Source organism: Canis lupus, chromosome 2, assembly GCF_048164855.1.
Source record: "Canis lupus baileyi chromosome 2, mCanLup2.hap1, whole genome shotgun sequence".
Classification (NCBI taxonomy): Eukaryota; Metazoa; Chordata; class Mammalia; order Carnivora; family Canidae; genus Canis; species Canis lupus.
This window is the reverse complement of record NC_132839.1, coordinates 87,703,819-87,727,102: the sequence shown is the minus strand read 5'-3', so window position 1 is coordinate 87,727,102 and position 23,284 is coordinate 87,703,819. Positions and strand designations below refer to the sequence as shown.

Genomic DNA, 23,284 nt, shown 5'->3' with positions numbered 1-23,284 from the left:
CAGAAGAAACACACCAGATTAGCCAATTAGCATTCACCCAAGGAAAACAAGCGCTTGGGAGGGAGGGAAGAAAAGGGACCCATCAACGCTAATATCAACTTTACAATGGCCCTGACTGTCGATCTACCCGAAGGAAGTGCTACCTCCCCACTTTTTTGTGACCCTCTCGACAACTGTGGGGGAAAAAAAATGTTAGTTCAACATTATCGCAGGCCTGAATATGACTCTATTTATGTGACAAGTTGACAACATACAATTTCATGCTTGTTGAACTGATCGGTGTTATATATTCGCTGTGAATATTATGAAGCCTCACCATTATAAATATGAAACAGTATACACTTATTCAAAATAACTCCAGCAGTGGGAATTTATAGCTTGGTTGTTTGTGTTCTTATGAAGTCCAAATACCACCTTAAGAAGCTGCAGCGCACAGACACAGATGTGCGGTGTGACCAAAATGGATTGGCGATGACCTATGTGAGAACGGGCTATTACATTCTGGTCTGCATGGCAGCTGACACTGGTTTGTATTTAGATATGTGGCTGCTGAGAACACCGTGTCCTTAAAGCTCTGTTCAAACATGGGCCAAGGCATTTGTCTACCGGACTAATTATTTTACCACCCTTGTATGGCAAGTATCACTTTGTTTTCCTTTAAAAAAAAAAAAAAAAAGGAAGTGTGTCACACACACGCAGGTGCACATATCCACATTTCCACTACGCTGCCTAAAGTTACAGCAAGTACTTTAAACCTTGGTCATGTCAGGTAAATGTTGGCAAGAGTTCCGGAATGCCTGCAAAACAGAATTGTACCACTTTCTTGATCAGGTGCCTGGGAACGGGACAAGGCCACAGACCATCAGATCAGAAGCTGTCCCAGCAACTGTTTGGGGGCAGGTTTTTTTTTTTTTTTTTCCCCTCCTCTTCCCGCTCCCCTCCCTTTCTTTCCCTTAGCGAGCTTCAACCAATTTGCAAGTGTTCGCTTCCACAAGGACAAATTTGGAAGAGTGAAGAACAACACAATTTATCCAAATGTGGAAGGAAATGAAGGAACCAGGCGCCTTGCTAAAGCTAGATATCAAAAATTTGCATAAGTAGTTTTCCAACAACAGAGGTGCTATTCGGAACAAAATAAATTGCTTGCATTGTATGCAAGGACACAAACCTTGACCAGGTTTGTGGTTGCTTCCCTGCTCATGTTTCTTGAGTAGGCCCAGATATTCCCGCTAAGAAGCTCACGTTAGTTGTCCTCTCTAGGTAGACCTGAAAAGGTAATTGTTGATTTATTCTTTTTTTTTTTTTTTAATTTGATTATTTATTTTTAGGTTGACCTAAAAAGGCTACAGTTTCCATAGGAGTCTCCAACACTCTCACTTGGCTAAGAAAAACAAGCCCCGGACATTTGAAATATCAATCAAGTTCCTCCAGGATTGTAGAGCAATTCTTTTGTGTCCTTGTTTGTTTGTTGGCTTCGTGTTGGGTAATACTTCTCGCTCTCGTTTTGAGATCTAGCAAAGGACTCAGTGACTGGAATCCTGGGTCTCTTTGGAAGCATTTTAATTACAGTGTTGTGGAATGTCCCCATTCTAACAAAGTTTGCTGTCCAAATCCTGCATCTCTACTTTTCCTGTTGGACTAAAGCAAAGGTGTTGTCGGTCTGTCTAGTAAATCCAACCCACAAGATAACATAATCACATACATTCATTTCTCAGGGACCTTGGCGGTTCTTATCTCCTTGCTTTTATGATCTCTTATGAGCAGCCAGGAATAGCAATTTGCAGCCTGTTTGTAAAGCCATCTTAGTCCGAACCTAGCCTTCTCCCCTTTTATCACACGGCGATAGTCTGCAGCTAAATCTCATCCGCCAACATCGAAATTTGCTCTGAGCTCCATTTTAGAATAATGTAAGTATTCTCCGCGTGCATGGAACATATCAAACACGTAGGGAGGGCAATTATCATTTCAATGAACTATTTATTAATAGAAGATGGTTTGTGTGCTTTGCTTAGATTTATTGATGTGCTGCCCACTGTACATCGCAGCCTGAAGCTACTTCGCTCGCAGCCATCAGCCTCTCAGATGAGCAGGTCTGCGGTTCACACGGTCCCGGTGCCTCCGTGTGCTTTGCTCAACTTGATTTTACCACTATATCACCTAGAACGTTAAACACGATGCTCAAGTTCTGTGTTAAATCACAATTGTTTCCTATTAAGTGTTCCGAGCTACCCATTTTTATTAACAGTTACTTTATTAAATCCTTAATAACATAGATAGAATAGTTAGTTAATTTGTGTGTTGAGCCATGGATGTTAATTTGTAAACATAATAACATACTGCAATCATTTGCATAATAGCATTTTAATCTTTTTAGTAAAAGCTGTAATTCCCTACAAAGTACACTGCAGCAGAAACTAAGTGACTATTGGTAATAATACAAAAGGCCTTAAAATTCTGATCCTATTATAGTGTTGGAACATACCCAAACTGCTTCCATAATCTCTGAAATGTTACTGTTCTCTGATTTAGGTGTCTGTGTCAAGAATAAAAATGAAGTATAACTGGTAACAGCACACTATTTCCTAAATGTAATTTAGTATTCACTAAGCACCAGCACTTTGCAAATTGCTCTGAGGCTTTCCTTCAAAGTTCAGAGCTCCAGCTCTGCATATCGTGTGAAGAACACCGAGGAACTCACTCTAAACTTAGTTGTGCTGAAGACAGGGCTCTGATGATAAATCATGCTGATTTGGCACAAGCAAGGGCCTCAGCTACCAAAGATTTGGCTACTGAGTCTCCTCCCTCCTCCAGGCCCTATCAGCCTGCACGCAGCAGCTCCTGGAACCCACTGTCTCCGAGCCTAAGTTTGGAAGAGAATGACAAAGGGGAGTGGGGGGGGGTGGTAGGATATTGAACGAAGCTACTTCTGGTGGGAGGAGAAAAAAAAAAAAAACTTGATCGGAGGCTTGGTCCCTAGAGCCAATTAACACCAAACACAAGACTGGCCAAAAAAAAAAAAAAAAAAAGAAAGAAAGAAAAAAAAAGAAAAGAAAAAAGAAGAAAGAAAGAAAGAAAGAAAGAAAGAAAGAAAGAAAGAAAGAAAGAAAGAAAGAAAGAAAGAAAAAGGAAAAAATAGTTGTTTAAAAGTCAAGCCAAGTCATTTTACGCAAGATCTGGTAATTCATTAACCCATCCGGCCGCAAACCTTGAATGAATAACTTGCAGTAGTAATGGAGATGGGCAGATCTACAAGGTGATAGTGTTTAGAGGCTCCAACTATGCAAATTATTCTATCACTTGGGAACAGAAAAGGCACAAAAGTATCTCTGATCATTGTTTTGGCACAAATGGCGTAATGGATAAGAAGTCATTTATCTTCATAAAATTTTGCCCTTGCCAAGAACGAGAGGGTGTATTTATTTCATCGTGTACCTCTCTTCCCCTTTCCCCAGCTCTCGTTCTAGCCACTCGTAATTCAGCATCTTCGGCAGGCTACGTAACATACAGCATCCTGCTTGGCTTTCAGAACTATACGTCAGAGCACACAATCTCGAAAGCAACCTCAGAGGTTAAAAAAAGAAGAGGAAAAAAATGGTCCTTACGAAATTGTTTTACATCGCAGGCAATTCATTTTCTGAGAACCGCAATAAAAGTTTTCATTGATGGAAGGATAGGCCCATAATTAGAGGGACAAATTAAACTTGTTAAAAATGTGAAGTCTGGGGTAGGGAAGAGTAGAGCAATTTGGCTCTCTGTTTAACAAGGCGGTCTCTAAAGTTCATCTTTTTATCTGCTTTGCGTGTTGATCTCATTCAGAGGTGAGCCATCTGCTGGGCTGTGTCTCCACGACACTGCATATAGACAGGGGGACATGGACAAACAGACGCGACATATGTGTAAGGTTACTATACAAGCACACACCGTTGCTATACAAATAGACAGTTTGTCCAATCCAGCATCCTGAATGTTGATCACTTTAGCCTCCACGAGTATCTTTCAAGTAAATCTAAGAGGCCATAAGCCACTTTTTCCTGATTCCTCTCTAGGTGTTTCCTCCTTGTGAAGGTGGGTCTCCACTTGTCTGGCCCCAGAGAGATCTAGGCAGAGTCATTTGTGGTGAAATGACCCTCTGGTGAATCCAGAAGGTGGGAAAAACACAAAAAAACAACAACAACAACAACAAAACAAGGTACATTCATGAAATGGCTCACCTACAACTGGAAGCACCTAGAGTATCTGGCATGAAATAATTGGTCTTTTCTCAAAACATACAAACAAACAAACAAAAAAACAAAAAAAACACATAAAAAAACAGCCCCCCCCCAACACACAACAGTACACTCTACAATCATTGTGCCTAATTAAACATATAGATTCTCACTTTCCAAACTGCAAGTTTGGATCGACTTCCAAGAAAAACGGCAGCCAACCTCACCTCTCCTAACCACACCTTGCATTACCAGAGGCAAACGGCAGGCGAGTGACGCATGGGTAGAAGGTGGTCATGTAACCGGCACCTACGATTTATTCGCGGGGGCGGGGGCCTGTAGACAGAGCCCTGTGGGCCCGGACTCCTGAGCCCTATTTTCCCAGTGGTCAGCATAATGGCAGGGAGGAAACAGGGTGATAAACCAGATGTTCCCGAGATAGGGCAGATGTTATCAAGGCAAGAAGTCTAAAACAGTCTTTAACTGAGGTGTGTAGATGACCACACACACACACACACACACACACACCCCACTATGTCGTCCCCCCTGCAAGATAAGCCCACAGTAGACGCTGGAAAATAAAGCAGCACACAGGCTGGGTCAGATTGTTGCTTTCTGATTTGTGACTCTCCAAGATGAACATCTAACTGATTTATACCCAGAATTTGGAATTTTGTGGTAGACTACAAATGCAAAGATAAGTACAACATAAATTTTTAAAATACTCCATAAGTCTCCATGAGTTTCAACATTTTTCAATGTTCTTATGTTACAGCCAATTATCTCCCCACTTAAATGGCTATTATTTTCTTCCTTGAAGTCGATGTTCTCCGTTAAGTGTCATCGCCAAGTGTGGCAAAAATCTGGTTGGGGACTGTAAATTTCATTCAAATGACAAACATTTATTGATTGCAAATTGGAAATCCCAGGAACCTCCGAGAAGTGATTATTGCCAACTAATTCGGTGTCTCCGAATAACAAAGGAGAATTTATTCTCTCCATGATGAAAATTAAGGTGAGGTGGTTTTGACACGGGTTTTTCCTCTCTGTTGTTTTGTTAAGAATTCCAAGAGGTTTGCCATTCATAGAAAAGTCTCTGACCACAGGCACAGTCAGGAGCAGGAATTCATTACCATGGAAGGCTGCAGAATTTCCTCCAAGGAGACAAGTGAAAAAAAGCAGACACCACGTAAATTTGTGGATTGGGTTAAATATGTTCTGCCCCTGAGGCAGCAGAGAGACGGAGAGCCCCTTTGTAAGACGACTCACAAGTCTTAAGAAAGAACTTCAGCTCCTAAAGGTGAGCAGAAACGTAACCGGGAAGAGATCTACGAAGTTCTGATTCTCTTTGGAATATTTGTGAGTTAGCATTCTTTGCCACCTCCCTCTCTAACCTAACTCATATTCATCAGGGCTGATGGAAATTTCCTTTGAGATGCTTCAAGCCTTTGTTCCCTGGACACCATCCCCTCTGCTGTCACCTTGTCCCTTCCCCGCACCTGCATTGCACGGGATTCGGAATGCAGCAGGGCCTGCCGTCCAATTCCTCCCGCCTTCTGCTTGCCCACGGCTCTCCCGCTAGGGGCATTGGCACGCTCTTAAATACGATCCCGTTATATTGCTCTCTAGCACTAAGAATCTTCACTGGCACCCTAATTCCTACTGTGTAAACTCGAAACGCTCCCAGTTGGGTTCCCGGGGGTCTGCTGTAATTTGCACCCACCCTAAATCCACACCTGCTTCTCCTACCCCTGTCGTTCCCATCAGTACATATTTCACTTTGGGCAAATCAAGCTCCTCACCGTCATGCTCCCCCTGTGGAAACATTTCATTCTTTTTTTTTTTTTTTTTTGGATCAGCCTTGATGATGTTTTTATTGCTGCTTCCCTCCTTAGCTAGGACACACACGCACACGCACACACACACACACACCCCTACACCTGTATATGTGCATACACGCAGTCTGGCAATTGCTAATATATATATATTATATAACCCGCTGTATATAAATATACATGTACACATACACATAAATAGGCAGTATTAAATTATTTTTAATTGCTAATATAGAAATATATATATATATATATACAGAAACACACACACACATATGTACACGAGTACAGGCAGTCTTTTGTTGTTTGCTCACTGTTTCACATTTCTTCATTTGACCTCCCAAACTAGGTTCTCTAGGAAACAGATCCTCTGTGCTCTATATGTAATTATAGATCACCTACTGAGGTTCCCATCATCAGTAAAGATGTCTTGGTCAGTTCATTCATTCTGCTGCAAATATTTTTGGGGTACTTACTTTCTGTCGTCTTCTAACACAACATCTAGAAACACTTCCGTGACCCAGACAAGCAAGTTCCCCGCTCCCAAAATACTCAGAGTCATTTGAATAGCCAAGTTAAAACAAAACAACAACAACAAAAAACTTTGAAACGTACATAATATATGCCCATTTTAGAAAAAAAAAATGAGAAAACAATAGAAAGTCCAAAGAAGAAATATAAAATCTCTTGTGTTCCCGTCAGAATAACCAAATATTCTTGGAAGCTTCCAACTACCATTGCACCCTTGGCATGACAGGACATCTTTCATGGATAACGGGAAAGCACCCCCCACTTGTGGTCCCACAAAAGTTCACCGACTCAGACCTGACCCAGCGTCCCGGTGATCACCCCACATGAATGCTGGCTGCGGCTGTGGGCCCTTGTCCCCCCATTATTAGCAAAGGCAGACTTCAGAACGTGTTATGAGTAATGACCTAGAGACAACCACCTTCTCACTCGCCATGCTCTGAAGAACCCCAAGTAGTGGGACTCAGAGGTAACACACAAACGAATGGAAGATGCGCATGCAGTTGTGTCAAGGAGGCACTGAAAGCAGATGTTTACATGAAACGGGGACAAGGTGGCCCATGGTGACCACAAGGGCCAACGTGCTATTTAAACTAATCCCGGGCCACCCATCCTTAGGTACTGCCATGCTCTAAAAGCACTCCTTTATTCTCCTTCTTCAAACAATGCACAAAGGCAAGAGCGGGAAGGAAGTTATGTTGCAATATTCTGAAACATAAATCTTGCTACCGGTCCAGAGATAGCATCCTGTTTTCCTGACACACGGATCGGATTCACTGGAGACTGCACCTAGAAAAGCCTGTGTCCTGTTTTTCTAAGTGGCTTCTGAATAGAACCTGGTCACCTGCATTTACACATCCAACACAGGTTGTTGTGCAAGCAGTGATTCCTGTTTGTGTGTCCAGTTTCTCAACCAACGTGGACAACGGCGTATTGGCATCCCTTGCTCCCCGCTGAGGAATTCACTCTCCCAGTGTGGGACATTCAATCACATTCATCTTTTCTTTTAAAGTCCAACAAAAATAGGGGCGCCCGGCTGGCTCGGTCTGTTAAGTGGCTGGCTCTTCGTGGGGCCTCAGGTCGTGATCTCCGGGTGGTGAGATCGAGACCCCATCTCGGGCTCCGAGCTCAGCGGGGAGTCTGCTTGAGTTTCTCTCCCTCTGCCCCTCCCCCTGCATATGTGCTCTCTTTCTAAAATAAAAAAAAAATAAAACTTAAAAAAAAAAAAAAAAACTAAAACACGAGGTCAAAAAAAAAAATTAAACTTAGATCAAATGTACAAAAGAGGCCAAAGGAAGAGATTTCTATTTACTCCCAAGGTGCTAACATTTGGCTATACTATCTGTCAACTATTGGCATCCTATATGGATCTCTAAATACCCCCCTCGCTCTCGGCTTTGATTAGAATTCAGAAATCTGGGACTCCTGGGTGGCTCAGTGGGTTAAGCATCTGCCTTCAGCTCAGGTCATGATTCCGGGATCCTGGGATCGAGTCCCTGCATCGGGCTCCCTGCCCAGTGGGGAGTCTGCTAGTCCCTCTCCCTCTGCCCCCCCAACTCATGCTTGCTCTTGCTCTCTCTCTCTCTCTCTCTCATTCTGTCTCAAATACATAAATAAAATCTAAAAAAAAAAAAAAAAGACTCAGAATCCCGGGGGCCAGTCTTCAGGGTTGTCATCGAGGTGCTACCTTAAGTCAGGCAGCATGTTCAGCTACTCGGTGCCTTATTTTATTCTGGGAATCGGAGGTAGGTAATGCTTGTTATTGGCAGATCAGAGGTGGCGGAAACCGTGACTGTTTGGCTTGCCCGAGTACAAGGCCTTCCCAAATGTGATGAGGCAGGGCTTTGAGAACTGGAGGAAAGTGAGCCTGGGTAAAGTCCACGGGGAGAGGCTTAAAGGCACAGGCCGGGGGAGGCCTTCCGGGAGAGGCTGCTTTGGAGGAAGCCGCCCAGGGCCGCGGCCACTCGAGGGTTACTGTGCTGCCTGGGGACCTGCCTCCCAGGGAGACACAATTTTCGAATTCCACCTCTGCTCCACACCCCGCCCCCCAACCTTATAGAAAAGCTGTCTGAGTTTAACGCTAGAGGGCAAAGAGTAGAGGCATCTGGGCCGTATGCAAATGCTCGGGAAGCTGCGGCCGCGTCTCGGTGTTGCCACATATGGCCCTTACCCTTTGCACAGACAAAGAAGAAGGAGTTTTGTGACATCAGGGAAAACTGTTACAGGTTATCTAAACGGTCACTTTCGCTGTCACTAACAAAATTCCTGACAGCTCAATCCCAGGGCATCTCCACGATGTTATGTGGCTTTTGATTCTTCATATCCTGTATCTTAACTCTATCTTCTCTCTGAAAGCTGCCCACTTCCTCTCGGGTGTTTTTATAAAAGGGAATTTCAGTGGCTATTTTTTTAGGGGTTCTCCACCCCAGCGGTATTGTCATTTTAGGGCCAAAGAGCTCCTCGTCGTGGGAACCTGTCCTGTTTGCTGGAGGAGAGTTGGCGACCGCTCTGGTCTCTACCCATGAGATGCCAGTAGCAGCCTCTTGCCTTCAGTCCAAAAAAACCAAACCTATCTCCAGACACTGCTAAAGGTCCCCGGGTTGGGGGGGAGTCCAAACGGCTTTGGTTTGAGAGTCACTGGTTTAAAATGAGCTAATGAGAAACTAAATTCAATGAACTTTGTGTTTTAGAGCATTGAAAACAATTCTATCAGTGGTCGAGAGTCATACAAGGAAGCAAAGGGGGTGTTTTCGGACGGGATAAGGCATCTATAGGTAACGCGTTGGTGAACCAGGTCCCCCCGAGGTGTACATGACAAGGTACCTCATGAAGATGCCACAGCATGAAATATGGGGACACAAGGTCATGGAGGAGGGACTTTTTGAAAGTAGCCCACCAGGGAGGCACTGACTCCCATGACATGCGCTCCACCTCCCCCGCGGCCCCCACGTCTCAGTAATTCCCTAACCACCGTCTACGAAATGCGTGGCAGTCACCCAACAGGGAATAGCCGATTTTTAGATAAGAGGTCTATAGAGATGGACATTTTTTAAAGTACTGTTTATTTAATGCAGCATGACTTAAAACGGGCCTGTCGCCTGACAAGTGTACTGAATGAGGAATGTTCAATTTACCAGTTCTAACTAGCCAAGTCCTCACATGAACTTTCTAAGACCCGGCCGAGAAGCCTGGGAAGCGTAACCAACCCCAGACCTTCAGGGCTCCTTCCCCCCAGCCCTGACCCCACCGCCTTGAGCACCCTTCGAAGACTCTGTTCAGACGTATTAGAAAATCTTAGCTGTGGCCAGAACCTACAGCCACCTCGGCTCCCCCCGGCGATCCCTGCTTCCATGTCAACCAACACTGAAAGGAACGAGTCTGTTCTATTTTTAAATATATTCAGCAAAACAGCAGCTTGGTATGTCTTTGTAGGGGATGGTTGTCACCCAACCTCGCTGTTACTCTATTTTTATCAGCGATGTGGACTGGGAAGTCAGATCAATTTGGGGTTCAAATCCCTGGTCTTTATTTGTCAGCTAGCTGTGTGATTTGGGGAAAATCACTGAACCTCTCTGAGACTCGGTGTCTGCCTATGGAAAGTGGGAATGATTCTTAGGGTACCTAAAAAAATAGGATGTTTGGAGGGATGCGTGAGGTGACGCATACAGAGCACAGAGGATCTTAAAATGTTGGCCACTGTCGTTATTGTTCATTATCACTGTTATTAATTAATATTACTATAGTCACTCTTCACTCATTAGTCAACAGGCATTTATTCAATACACCTTCTGTGTGCTGGGTGCTGAAAAACCCCGGTAAATATTGTAAAATTGGTTTTCTTAATGACTCAATAAACATTTATTCAGTGCCTTTTATGTGCTGGGTGCTGGAAAAACTCAATAAATATTGTAAAATTGGCTTTCTTAATGACTCCAGATTTCAACCAAATACATTGAAGTTTAAGAAATGTCTCTGCTGGTGGCTTGAAAGATACATTTAGGGTGCTTTGCATGGAGCCTGACACATATTAGGGCGAGGATATCAGATGATGATGCTGGTGCGGGTGGTTGTGATATTGAAAAGTAGTTGATTTAACAGTCCTTATTCAGCTCATTTGCCAGAGTATTCGATGTTTGTCCCTACAAGAAACCGCTTATTTTCAAGTAAATGAGCGCTGATCTTGTGAGAAAGAACTTCTTTTTTCAAAGTAACACTTTAATAGGAGTAGATTAACATTCCTTATTATAGGGTAGGCTTATAATAAGAGTCTGGAGCCTGGGAGGTAACTTTCACTATTGAAAGGTAAGCGAATTTTTACTAATTTCTAAGTAAATATTAGAATAGCTGGGTTTCAAAGTTTCTATGACACAGAGAAATCAGAAGTCTGGTCACAAAATAACAGTAATAATAACTGCTCACTTACTTGGTGAGGCAAATAAAGGTAGACGTCTAATCTCTTGGATTAAAAAACATTGCATTCTTTTACATTTCACATTAATTTACATTAGGCCCTTTTCTGTGGGAAATAGACAGGAATAAACAGGTTTAGACTTTTGTTCTCCTTTGTCACGAATTCTTTCACAACCCCTTACTATTTCAACACAGTTTAATGCACTCTGTTGGGGGCCTGAGCCCCTGAATCCTCAAAAAAAATAACAACGAAATGCATTTAGTTTTGCAAACACTGTTTCTCCACAAAATCAGAAGTGCCTACCTGTGAGAAAAAGTCTTTGGATGACAACGAAGTTAAGAACCCATTACGCTTTCAGGCCAACGATCATATCGTGGCCCAAGCCAAGTTCAATGAGAAGTTAATTTTCACCAAGGGATGCCCTTACCTCAAATATGTTTGAAGGCTCATTGTTGTACTGATTGGATATTATTTCTGATTGGTCACTGCACCACTTGAGTCCACCCAGAAAGCTGTCTGTATCCAAGTCGTTCACGTCTAGTTCAGAAAGGTCAAGTTCAGGAAGATCTGGGCAAAGAGGCTGGTCTTCACCAACCAGAGCAGCACACTGCAGGAGGCAGGGGGGAAAAAAAAGCTTTCATTAACTGCAGGAATTTATTAAACTGCAATAGCATGTGATAGGAATTAAGCCTGGTTAATTCAACCACACCACCAAAGCTGGTTTCCAGGGTTTTAGTCACCAGAAGAAGGAAAAAAAAAAAAAAATTCCTAAATTCCTTTGCTTACTTTGCTCTTAAAAGATACTGTGCCTGACCCATTCCATCCAAAATTCTGCCTCCGAATTCTTGGTAAGTGCCATATTTCCATGAAGTCCTCTCTCATGCCTCCAGCTAGAAACCAACTGAATTTGTACCCTTTTGACAGTTAGTGCTTAATGAGTTTCAAGTTGTTTTCCAGTTAACCGTATGCAGAATCTTATGCTACCCTTAGAGTATAATCTCTTTGACGGAAGGATACAAATTTGATTTTTACGTCGGATTTGCCACCACCACAAAATAAATAATTGCTCAATGAAAAATAAAAGCATGAGAACTCTAGTAGGAAAACTCCACCCACTTACGCTCCTCGTAACCAGTTGAATCCTCTAATTCCTTCAGCAACGGATGACGCAAGCCCAAGCCCGTCAACTGGTCTATGGTTTTCTTGTATTGTCAATTTAATCTTTTGCTCTTAACTTGACTTTTCATGAGCTTCGGCACTTCATCTTCCACAGGGCAAAAGCAAGTTCCTTGGGACGTCTGGGTGGCTCAGCAGTTAAGCGTCTTCCTTCAGCTCAGGTCATGATCCTGGAGTCCTGGGATCGAGTCCCACCTCGGTTCCCTGCATGGAGCCTACTTCTCCCTCTGCCTGTGTGTCTGCCTCTCTCTCTCTCTCTGTGTCTCTCATGAATAAATAAATATTTTGAAAAAAAAGTAAGTTCCTTAAGGACAAAAGTCAGAGTTCTTCTGTATGATCTTCACATCTTTCATTATGTTTAACTTGCAACTGTGCGGGTGTGTGTGTGTGTCTGTGTGTGTGTGTAAGATTGGGATTGCCTGACATCTACAAAGGAAAAACCACTATAGCGTCCCACAATTGTATTTTTTCCCATCATTTATGTATCCCTAACTATTCTCTAAGTGAACTCAAAATAACTACTTTTCTTTGGAGTTTTTACATGATTTCCATATTTTGAGAGGTTTAAAAAAGCCCATACTAGGGCCGGGCTGCTTGTCAGCAAGGAATTGGAATAGTCAGATTGGAATAGTCTTTCACTTCCTTTCACTTCCTTGCAGGGAGTAGGTGGTCTTTCCGTCATCCCACACTGTGGCTTCTTGAAAAACGTGGACCACCTTAGCAAAGAGGTGGGCTTCTAGCCTCAGATTGGCAGTCGGGGTGATTTCCTCCCCACATACTGTGAAGAACCCTGTAGAAGTTTCCTACTGCAGGGGGTCTGGTGAGGCCAGGGCCATCAGGATTTTATCCACCTGCAAGCCAAGGTGTCTACCTCAGCAGGCACACAGTCTGAAGTGGTAGCCTCGCAGCCCTACCTTCCAAGGTCAGCAGAGATGCTGTGCAGTTGTTCACATCCAGGCAGCAGTTGAGCACGAAGCTGAAGATCCCGCGTGACATTTAGATCTTGAATAAAATAAGTTTTATGCAGATTTTTTTTTTTTTTTCTCGAGCACCCCTGTCATCCCTGGCAGGCGACATTCCACGGGTCATATGCAGCAGCATGATCATAAGCCCCACGCTGAGGAGTAGGTACCGGGTAATGGAGTCAGCAGTTGGTAAGGGGAGAGGCTGGGAGCAGCCTGCAGATGACTGTGCTTCCTCCCTAAGACCACCAGGCCCCGGTGGGATCCCAGACCGCGGGCACACGGGTGATGCAAAAAGAAAGGGCAATCCTCTCCACCTAAACTCTTTCCTTATCGTTTTATTGTTCATTACATTTTTATTATCGGAGTAGCCCAAAGTTGCAGATCGGTGTACTTGACTAGGTTTATAAGTAAGCAGAGGCCAGGCTGGGGGGGAAGGTTTTGTTCGGGTGCAAGGTTTGCATTTTGGTTACGGGTGTAACACCTCCCAGCCTCCATAGGTGCCCACGCTGCTTATCCTCCGGGTACAAGCACACGGTGTTAACTCTTCCACGACATGATCGGTTCAGAGACCAGGGGATAACTTTCCCAATGGTGCAAAACCCACTAGGATTTCGTTGCGGGACAGTCCTCAAACAGAAAAGCATAGACAACAAAAACAGCAACAAAGAAATAAAATGAAGGTAGAAAACACGGGAGCTCTACATCTGGTTCCCGTCGTGGAGGACCTAACGTAGTGCCTTGGAACGCTGGCGTGCCCTCCGGATTGGTGAGCAGCTTCTTGCTCTCTCCCCCCTCGCCCGCCTCCTCCAGGCACGGCTTGTTCAAGACCCCTCCACCCTTTTGAGAACATGCATTTTCTTAAGTAACTTTTAAGGACCATTAAAAAAAAAGACCAGATCAACTTCTGGCATTTTATTTACTGTGCTGTTACTTCATAACATTTCTTTTCCCTCTCTTTCTCTCTCATTTTTGCTTCTTAGGTTATGGCTGAAAATGTGCTTGTGTTTTTGCCAATGTTGACACGCTAATAAAATCAGGGTTTCTGAATGTGGCATTATCCCGATAATCTAAAACACATTAGTGGTAGCAGGTGTTCCTGTTATTAATTTATATTTGGCCTTTGGATGATGCCAGACTTAACAGTCCGAGCCCTGTAACTGTCCTCATCTGACATGCTGATATTTACTGCTTCCCTATACATCTGTAACAGGTGTGCTTTATCGCAATTACAGAGACACATTCCACTGCCTCTTTGCAACTATGACAGCTATTTCACAACCGTAGCCTTAATTTTATAATAAGATTTAAGAGGATAAAGCAGTCACTAAACACAAAAGGCTAATTATTGTACGTTTTTTCACCCCAACAGACTTTTCTCTTAGTTAAGGAGCAGACAATAAATTAGCTTAACTGCACTGATGATAATGAATCATCATAATTAAGTATAATTCTCCATTAACCTTTTGGAGGTTTTGGTGCCATTGATGGTAAATTTTAAAGAGAGAGAGAAGAAAGAGTGGACTTGGCCACATTAATTATATTAATGGGAAAAAAAAGAATTCTTACTTCTTAGGAAAAAAAAAAATTCGTGAGGACAGGGAAAAGGGAATAGGGCGGGGGGCAGTAAAGAATGACAGTCTTGGTGGAGTGCGTGGCATGTGAATTGTCTCTATCAATCTTGGTAACCTTATTGTACATCACCTTCATTAAACTGTGAAACACCGGGGACTCCGAGTAGCTCTAGTGATACAGGCCTTTATTAACCACTGCGCTGTCCTGTCATTATGTGCAAAAGGGCATAATACGTTTTAGGATGACAGCAAACATTAACGATTCAAAAAATGAAAGCTGCCCATGCTACCTGCTGCTCGTAATCTGTCAGGCTGGCCGAGGTGATTCCCAGAGCCGCCGCCGCGGAGGCAGGGCTTCCAGCAGCTCGCTGCCTCCGGTGCAACAGAGGCGACCGGCCGGGCTCCGCCGGCCCACGGCTCAGGCCCCGGCCGGACGCCCAGCCCGGGAGCTCACCTCCTTCAGCAAAGCATGAAAGGGCCACTGTTCTAAGTGCTTCGGACGCTTCCTTGAAAACGACTGCAGGCATCCCGGGGAGTAAAACAAATCCTCCACATTTCCATATCGACTCCCGACAGCATCAGGAATAACACATGATGGAAAAATGAAAGTATAGCAGCTGAGCCCCGCGCTGCCGGCCACAGGACGCCCCGGCCGCTGCAGGACAGTCGGGACTTGGAAGCCACCTGCAACCCCGACTCACAACAGCGGCGGGACCTACGGAACATCTGGATCTCTTCCACCTGCCCAAGAAATCACAGCAAGGGAAGGGCGGCCGGGATCCGCAGGGACCATGGGCCGAGGCAGGAGAGGGCCCGCCGAGCCCACATGGGCAAGCCCGGTGCAGGGTTAGGGACCCAGGGCACGCCTGGCCGCAGAGGAGCAGCGACCGCAGCCCGGCCGGCCCAACCGTTTGCACTTCAGATGTGTGTGGCTGCACCACATGGACATCTTATTTAATCTAATCACGTGTGGCACTCGATCCTCCCCCTCACCCGCCGTGCCCCCAGCCACCCGGGGGGAGCACTCGCAGCCCTCTGCCACACTCCTGGCAGCAGCTCCGAGCCCCCGTGCAATGCAGTCGGGCTCCGGCTCGTCGCGGTGCACACAAAGTTTAGCTTCTTTCCCCAAGTTGCCCAAACTTTCCGAGAACGTGCCCCTGTGCTGAATGCAAACGCGCCGCGGTCCTGCGTCCCCCTGTTAGTCACCGTAGGCTCCAGAGATTAGGAGGAAACGGCTGGCTTTTCTCCCCCTGTATGAATCGTGGCCAGCACAGACTGTGGAATTGATGTATGGCCGTCTATTTTTACACAAGCAGCGAGCAGCCCCACACACAGCCCTGCACACACTCCTCTCTCCGGCTCCAGGCGGCTCTCCGGGTCCGGGCAGATTTAACCATTGGCTTCCCTGCCACCGACGCTAGTGCAAAACCTTGCACCGTGAGGCACGGGTGGGTTTTTTTATTTGCTGACCAAATCTTTCAGCCACATCTAGGTGTTTTAAAGGAAGCAGCCTCGTTGTGCTGTGTGCCGTGGGGAAAGCAATCTAAAATAGCCTAGCAGGATTATTTAGGATTTTGTGAGTTCTCTGTCTGATGAACAGAGAAGAGAGGGGAAGAGGGAAGGAAAAAAAAAAAAAAATCCGGACTAGAGTCAAAACTGACTATATTTGAGCACATCCATTTTAATATTTTTATCTTCATCTTATTATAAATAGAAATGGCATTTTTCCAACCGGGCCACTAAACACCACTGGAAAGACTTCAGCTTCTGATTCATATCAATATCTTAGAGCATAAATATTGCATATGAGTAGAAACAGAGCCAAAGGCACATGGAAAGAGTTTCCAACTGCAACAGATATGGGTGACAGCAGCTCAGCTTTGATTTGCTCAAGGGATCTCAGAGCCACCTTAAAATAGCAAACTTATTGGAGTTAAGATAAGATTGAGATTCCCTCCCAAAAGCTCCTGCCCGGGCTACTTTTCTTCCTCCTCTCGTCGTCTAAGCCCTTCCCCCCCACCCCCCCCTTACAGGAATCATTGCATCGGGAGGGAGGGAAGCTTCGGTCCTGGCTGCAATGCCCAGCCCAGCCCCGGCTCACCTCGATGTCACTCCATACAGAGTCCTGGTTGCACATGTCCCACGCCATCCAGCTCCTGAATGACGCCAGTCAAGCTTTTCAACTCCAATCCACAGTGACACAGAGCACACACTCATGCAGGCAACCAGCCCCTTACTGAGAGTGAACTGAAGGCACCTGTCTTACTACAGTTCCCAGTCACATGACAAAGCTATTAAAAAGTAGGCTGGGCTGTCACTCACCCAGCCTCCCTTCTCCTGTGCAGCTTGCTGCTCAAACTCGTGACGTCACTCAAAGGCAGCCCTCTGCCTCAGTGAAGTAACGCTTAAAAAAAAAAAAAAAAAAAAAAAACGGAAAGAAGAAAGAAAGAAAGAAAGGAAACACTTGGACTTTTGGAGGCTTCAAGCATCATGCTGTGATTAAAGCCAGCTTTGAATGCCACAGACTCTAAACGGAGCCCTGGCCATATAATAACTAAAATCCCCTGCAATCTTTTTTTAATTTATTTTCCTTCCAAAACAAGCAAGGGGCAAAGCTCCCTGTTTCATGACAGAGTAACTACACTCTGAGCTAAAATGTGTGCTCCCTAAGGATTCAAATTCTAAGACCTCCAGTGGACTCCAGCTTGGTTTGGGACTAAAGCAAGAGCTTATCACATGATGCATTTTTATGAGACATTTTCTAATTGGGGGAAGTGTTTGAAAGCAAAGAATGGGGCAAGCATTTTTTTTTCTTTTTTTTTTTCTTTTTTTTTTTTTTTTGCTGTTGAATCAACAAAACAGTCTGTATTTGTTAAGGTATAAACAAACTCCTCCACCCAGGAATCGGCTGTCCCCGTGGCAATAGGGAATACCAGCTCCCGAAGTGTTACTGCAATTTGCTTTGCTCCTTATAAGGAAAACAAGGAACAAAATACCACCCTTTCAGGTCCTTTCTAATTATTTCCATTTCTCTCATAGGCTCCCAGAAAACAAGTGTTAGTAAATACAGTTGCTGCTGCTGTGCCCAGATCAGCTGAGTTTCCCGGCTGCCTTTTTTCATACATGTAGCGTTTCCACTCCAGCTGCCTTAGGGTGCCTTTTTGAATAAACACTGAATTCCAACCCTAGTGTCTGGGTTGTGCAGTTTGCATTTGAGACTAAGAATGGCCGTGGAGTAAGGGAAAAATACTGACACGCTATTAGCAGAAATATTCATTTCTTGAGCTTTTTAATTTTTTTTTCTCATTTCTCAGCTTCTACCCTGAGACAATGAAGGCTAATGCAGGTGCACTGTTTTATGATGACATACATACTGAATACATAACAAACTCAAGGTACTAGATATTGCCAAAAAAAAAAAAAAAAACACTTCCCATAACACTACAGTGGTCTGATTTAACCCTTCCAAGTTCCAGGGAGAGGTACGCCTGCTATATATACATTTGTGAATATATGTGTTTTTAACAAAATTTTAAACCCCATGTACTTTTAAAATCAGCTCCATTCTTTTACTTGATAATAACTTCTCTGAAAAAAAAAATCCCCCAGGTATCTAAAAATAATTTTAAAGCCCTATTCATTTAATCTCCTGTTCTACTAAGGTTAATTTAGTGTGTTCTCTCTTGTCCATCTTTTTCTAAAGAAAAAAGAAGTGGTGATTTGCTCTAACACATTGTAGATGCAAAGTTGCTCAAATATTAAAGTGAAAGGAAGAAAAATCAAACAAACAAAAATCAGATTATTTCTTCTCTCAGACCACACGTGCTATAAGGTATTTTTTCAACTCTGATAGCTGCAACAAGTTGCTGGTGAATTCCTGAATAATGTGATGAATTGACAGTTTGTCATTACTGGGCATGAAAAGATGGCCCAAAGCTTTGACATTTTAAGTTAGCTCAATACATTGCACTGGCACATTTTTCCCTCTTACAAATAGCGGAAAATTACTGTAGTTTTAATTTTCTAAATCAAGAAAGAACAGGAAAATACAACCTCGGGAAGGCTTTTATACATGCAATTAGTGGCATTACTCTGCACTCCCCACAAAGAAACACTAATTTTCTTCCCAATTATATTCCGATTTAATGTAAAACTACAGTAAATTATTAAAATTCAGGGCAAAGGTCATTGGCTCAACCCTCAACACAGTCAACTGTGAAATAATATTGGTCACTTGACCAAGAAGAGTTGATGTTTATTAATTATTATCAGGTGATCCCTGCAGTGATTTTTCTCTGATACTTTTAATGGTGTTCATCGAACGCTAGGCACCCATTACATAGATACTTATAATATATATTTATATATTGATAAAATGAATATATTTTCATACATATAATATTTACAAAATATATTTTTTTAAGTCATGTTCACACATTTTGGAGAAGCTCTTTACACGGGGACATTTTGTATTAAAGTTTTTGATATTTTAACCTGCTCACATTGTGATTTTGGAGTTTCCTTATTCACCTTTTTGCCACCTAATTCCACTCTTTCTTCATCAAATCAGCACATTTAAGAAACCACAGGTGGTTTTATATATATTTTTTTCCCTTCACCATCACAAAGAGGGTTAGTTAGGAGTCAAAACATTGAAATGATTTATAAACTACAGCATATTGCATTATCCCCCTCAAATTTCTATTCCTGTACAATTCAAAATTTAAATAGGTTCTTGGGACGAATTAGAGTAGCTTCCACCATTTTTTTCCCTAAGTCTCAAAATTATAACTCTAACAAGAGGGATATTTTTGAGGTATTATAATTTGGTTAATTAGCTCTTCAGATTAAAAATTCTCCCCTGTCCAGTTTTTTCTTTTTTTTTTTCTTTTCTCAGGAGAACATAAATTGTTACTTGCTCACCAACCTTGCTCTTTTCTGGCTTCCCAGGCGGTTTCTATATTTAATTCTCTCTCTGCCTTGATTGTTTTTTCTTGCCCTCTCTCCCTGCAGCCCTCCTCGTACCTCACCCGTCAACTCTGCCTCTAAGATTTCCAAATGTTTGGTTTCAATCAACAAGGACCTATTGAAATCTTACTGTGTCCACAGCAATGTATTGCAAGGACTGCCAAGAAGGCATACGACATGGACACAAGGGAGCTGACAATTTTAGGGGGATGACAGCCCTGAAAAACAAAGAATAATTTGATATGAAGAAACAATGCTACTTTGCTCAATATCCAGATTCCTCCTCTCCTTAAAACACACCGTTTTTAAGTACAAGGTCCTCTCACTGACCATTACAATTCACACCCAAATCAACCCCACTTTGTCCCAACAATAGAAGGAGGTATTTATTAACATCTGTTGAGTGCCCATCACGTTCCATATCTTCCCAGAGCCTAGAGTCCACCCCAATGGAATTCCTCCCTTCGCTAGTTCTGTTAACGTTTTCCAAGACTCCAATACTAGTGAAGGCAAGGGATCTAGCCTCAATTGATAACAAGAGAAAAAACACACCTCCAAGAGGGTAATTCCATCCTATAGCAAAGATATTTGATAAAGTACGCAACATTTCCCCACCACCATCCCAAACTATGGGCTTTTCCCACCCTCTCTATTTTCACTTAAAAATAAATAAACACAATCAAACTCAAATACCCAAGAAGACAGCAGCAAAGACGATTTGTTTTGACACCATTGCATACAGGTGAGAACGCAGAAGTAAAGAGCTACTAATATAAATATCTTTGCCCATTTGTTTTTATAAACTTAAATAGACATACAAGGACAAATTTAAGGCTGAAACTTATAAAGAAAGAAAAATGGAGAAGAAAACATCTAGAGTAGAGCTTACATGAGCTTGACATGATCAGCATTTTATATAGCCTATTTCGATCAATCTTGGACCTCAAAATGATTTAGTAAATATTATCTGTGTACTCATTTTATAACTGAGAAAACATTTTTTTTTTTTAAATAAGCAAGGGTTTAGGTTGTAGCTGAAGACAGCATATAGATCTCTGAAAACCCTTTTAGGAAGAATTAAGTTTCATACATAAGAATAATGGTCATTCCCAAATCAAAAAGCCCAGAAAAGACCCCTGATGAACTTTATATCCAAGAAAGTCTACATAGCTGGAAACCAACATTCCTGGGAATGCTGCCTGCCTAGAGCACTCTTCCAGAAAGGAAAGGGATCTGCCCAGAATTGCTAATATTTTTAAAGTTAATCATTGCTAACAGGCGTTCAATTGCTTGCTTTTAATTCCTCGAGGGGCTAATTGATTCTGATACCCCATATTTCTGAGCACATGCTCTGAGCCTCTGGGACACGTCTGAAGCAAAGGCCTTGCAGGGCACAAAAGTTGGTGGCAGGGCAGGGGATATCAAAGACCTCTAGCCTATAAACACTCTCAAATCAACTTTTATTTTGCACAAAACTGCCATGATGACATCCACATGAACAAAGTACCTTTGGGGAATTACATAGAAAAAGTCAGTGGACAGCTTTAATGCCTACTTCGTTCATTTATTTTTTTTATTTTTTAAATAAGCGAAGGTGATAGACAACCTCAGCAACATATCTTTTATCCCCAATAAAACCTGCACAACAGCTCTATGAAAACGAGTCAGGCTATATTTTAACACAGACTTCAAAATCTGCTCTTGCCATTTTTCACATTAGAACAAAAAATAATGTGAAAATTAATGTGAGCCACAGTCAGTTCATTGGACTAATCTAAACATAAAGTAAAAAAGTATGCTTCTTAGGGCCACAGATAAGAGAGAATAAAGGGATGGTGAAAATCTGCTCTTGTCTGATATTTTATTCTGCAGAATTTGTGCCTCTACAGACATTTACATTTACCTTAATTATTTCTGGTTAATTCATCTGTAATGCAGTGAGTTACTGATTATATAAACAAGAAATACTCCATAGGATTATTTAGCAATTTTTTTTCACTAAAACTGAAAACAAGGCACATCATATTTTATTAAATTTGGTACTATTTAAAAATATAAAGTGCTACTGAACCCCACTAACATAATAGTTCACTCAGGAATATTATTTTATCCCCTAAGGAACATGGTGAGGGCCAGGAAAAACTGAGGTGCAAAAATTATTAAGCTGAAAAAAAAATTTGTTAGTCAAACAGTTCCCTCTCATACTTTTTTCTAGAGTTTGGGTTCTAATGAGCTTAACTTTTCTTGATTTTAGGGAACTGAATTGTATCTTTCAACTAGTCTCAAGATGGAAGAAATAAATAAGTGAACTTTCTTTCTAAGTGAACTTTCTTTCTTTCTCTCTTTTCTTCTTTCTTTCTTTCTTTCTTTCTTTCTTTCTTTCTTTCTTTCTTTTTTTCTTCTTTTTTCAATTCCATCAGAAAAGCCTTGGAAAGGTGTGGTGATTTTGCTTTTGTTTCTGTTGTAGATTTTTTCCAGTGCTTTGATATTTGAATTTAATTCTAGCAGAGCTAATACATATCCTAAAAATGTGAGGATGTGGAAAGGAAATAAATTCTCATCTTAGAAAGCAATTAGCTTAAGGCCTAAACTAAATTTTATAATGACTTACATAAAATCTTCCTTTATATTTGCTTGCCCCACTGCACACAGGATTTTTGGGAAAACTTTCTTAACCAAAAAGAATATTTCTAAGATTGACCTCCACATTTAGCAGCTCCATCAAAAGTAGATGTCAAATACTACTGGTAGGATTATAGATGGGTACAAATTTTTCTAGAGGACAAGTAGGCAATATGTATCAAAAATGTTAAAAATGGGCATCCCATAAACCCAGAAATTCTACTTCTAGCAATTCATCTTAAGGACGCAGCAGGGGGGATGTGCATAAAGATTTTTGGTGTGAAGAGAGCCAATGCTGCATTATTTATATCACTGAAAACTTGAAAGCAGGATAAATGTCCAACAGTAATCGTCCAGTTAAATAAATTATAAAGCACTAGGTATATATGTATCCATTCATATATTTCTATATATTCATTATATATATGTATATTCAATTCTAACATTAGAAACTGTTGCAAAATACACTTAGTGGCAAATGAGAAAATGTTCAAAATACATTAAGGTTTAAAATTGTGTTTGAAAAAATATAATCACAACAATTTACATATCAATATATACACTCAGAAAGAAAAGAGGAAGGAGGACCAGGGGAACAAAGTGCTCAACAGTGTCTGAGGATATTGTAAGTTCTTTTTAATTTTCTTTGTGTGTGTGTGTATGTCTTTCTGTAATTTTTGAATTTTTTCTGATAAACATGTATAACTTCCACATTCAAAATAAAAAGGAAACAATTTATTTCTCAAAGAAAGAGAGATTCAGGCTTATAGGGAGGTCTTCTTGACATACGGGGATCGTAGCAAATCGAAATAGCCCCTGACATCCAATATAAGTCTCAAATATTCATCACATGTTTAAAAGGAAGCCATTTGTGTCTATCACACCAAATGTAACGGACACTCCACTCAGGAGGCAAGCTTCATGAGCAACTGGGAGAAGTCACTCCTCAGCACTGGGAAAAAGCCTCTGAGCCCTGAACTATAGGGCGAGGAAAGCTCTC

At 42.2% G+C, this 23,284-nt stretch overlaps 1 protein-coding gene and 1 long non-coding RNA gene across 9 annotated transcripts in view; one reads left to right on the top strand and one right to left on the bottom strand.

Annotated features, from left to right (window-relative positions):
• PPARGC1A (PPARG coactivator 1 alpha) overlaps positions 1-23,284 on the bottom strand; it is a 638,569-nt gene that overhangs the window by 83,852 nt on the left and 531,433 nt on the right. For 7 of the 8 annotated variants that reach the window (XM_072809006.1, XM_072809042.1, XM_072808984.1 and 4 more), the window contains one exon: positions 11,410-11,589. In XM_072809006.1, coding sequence (XP_072665107.1) covers positions 11,410-11,589 — 180 coding nt within the window. Of the gene's footprint in view, positions 1-11,409; positions 11,590-16,795; positions 17,121-23,284 lie in introns of those variants that run through there. The other variant, XM_072809028.1, reaches the window with a different exon arrangement.
• Positions 1,296-8,209, top strand: LOC140623080 (uncharacterized). Its single transcript, XR_012022752.1, has 2 exons — positions 1,296-1,907; positions 4,984-8,209. It is a non-coding gene; the product is annotated as an uncharacterized lncRNA (long non-coding RNA).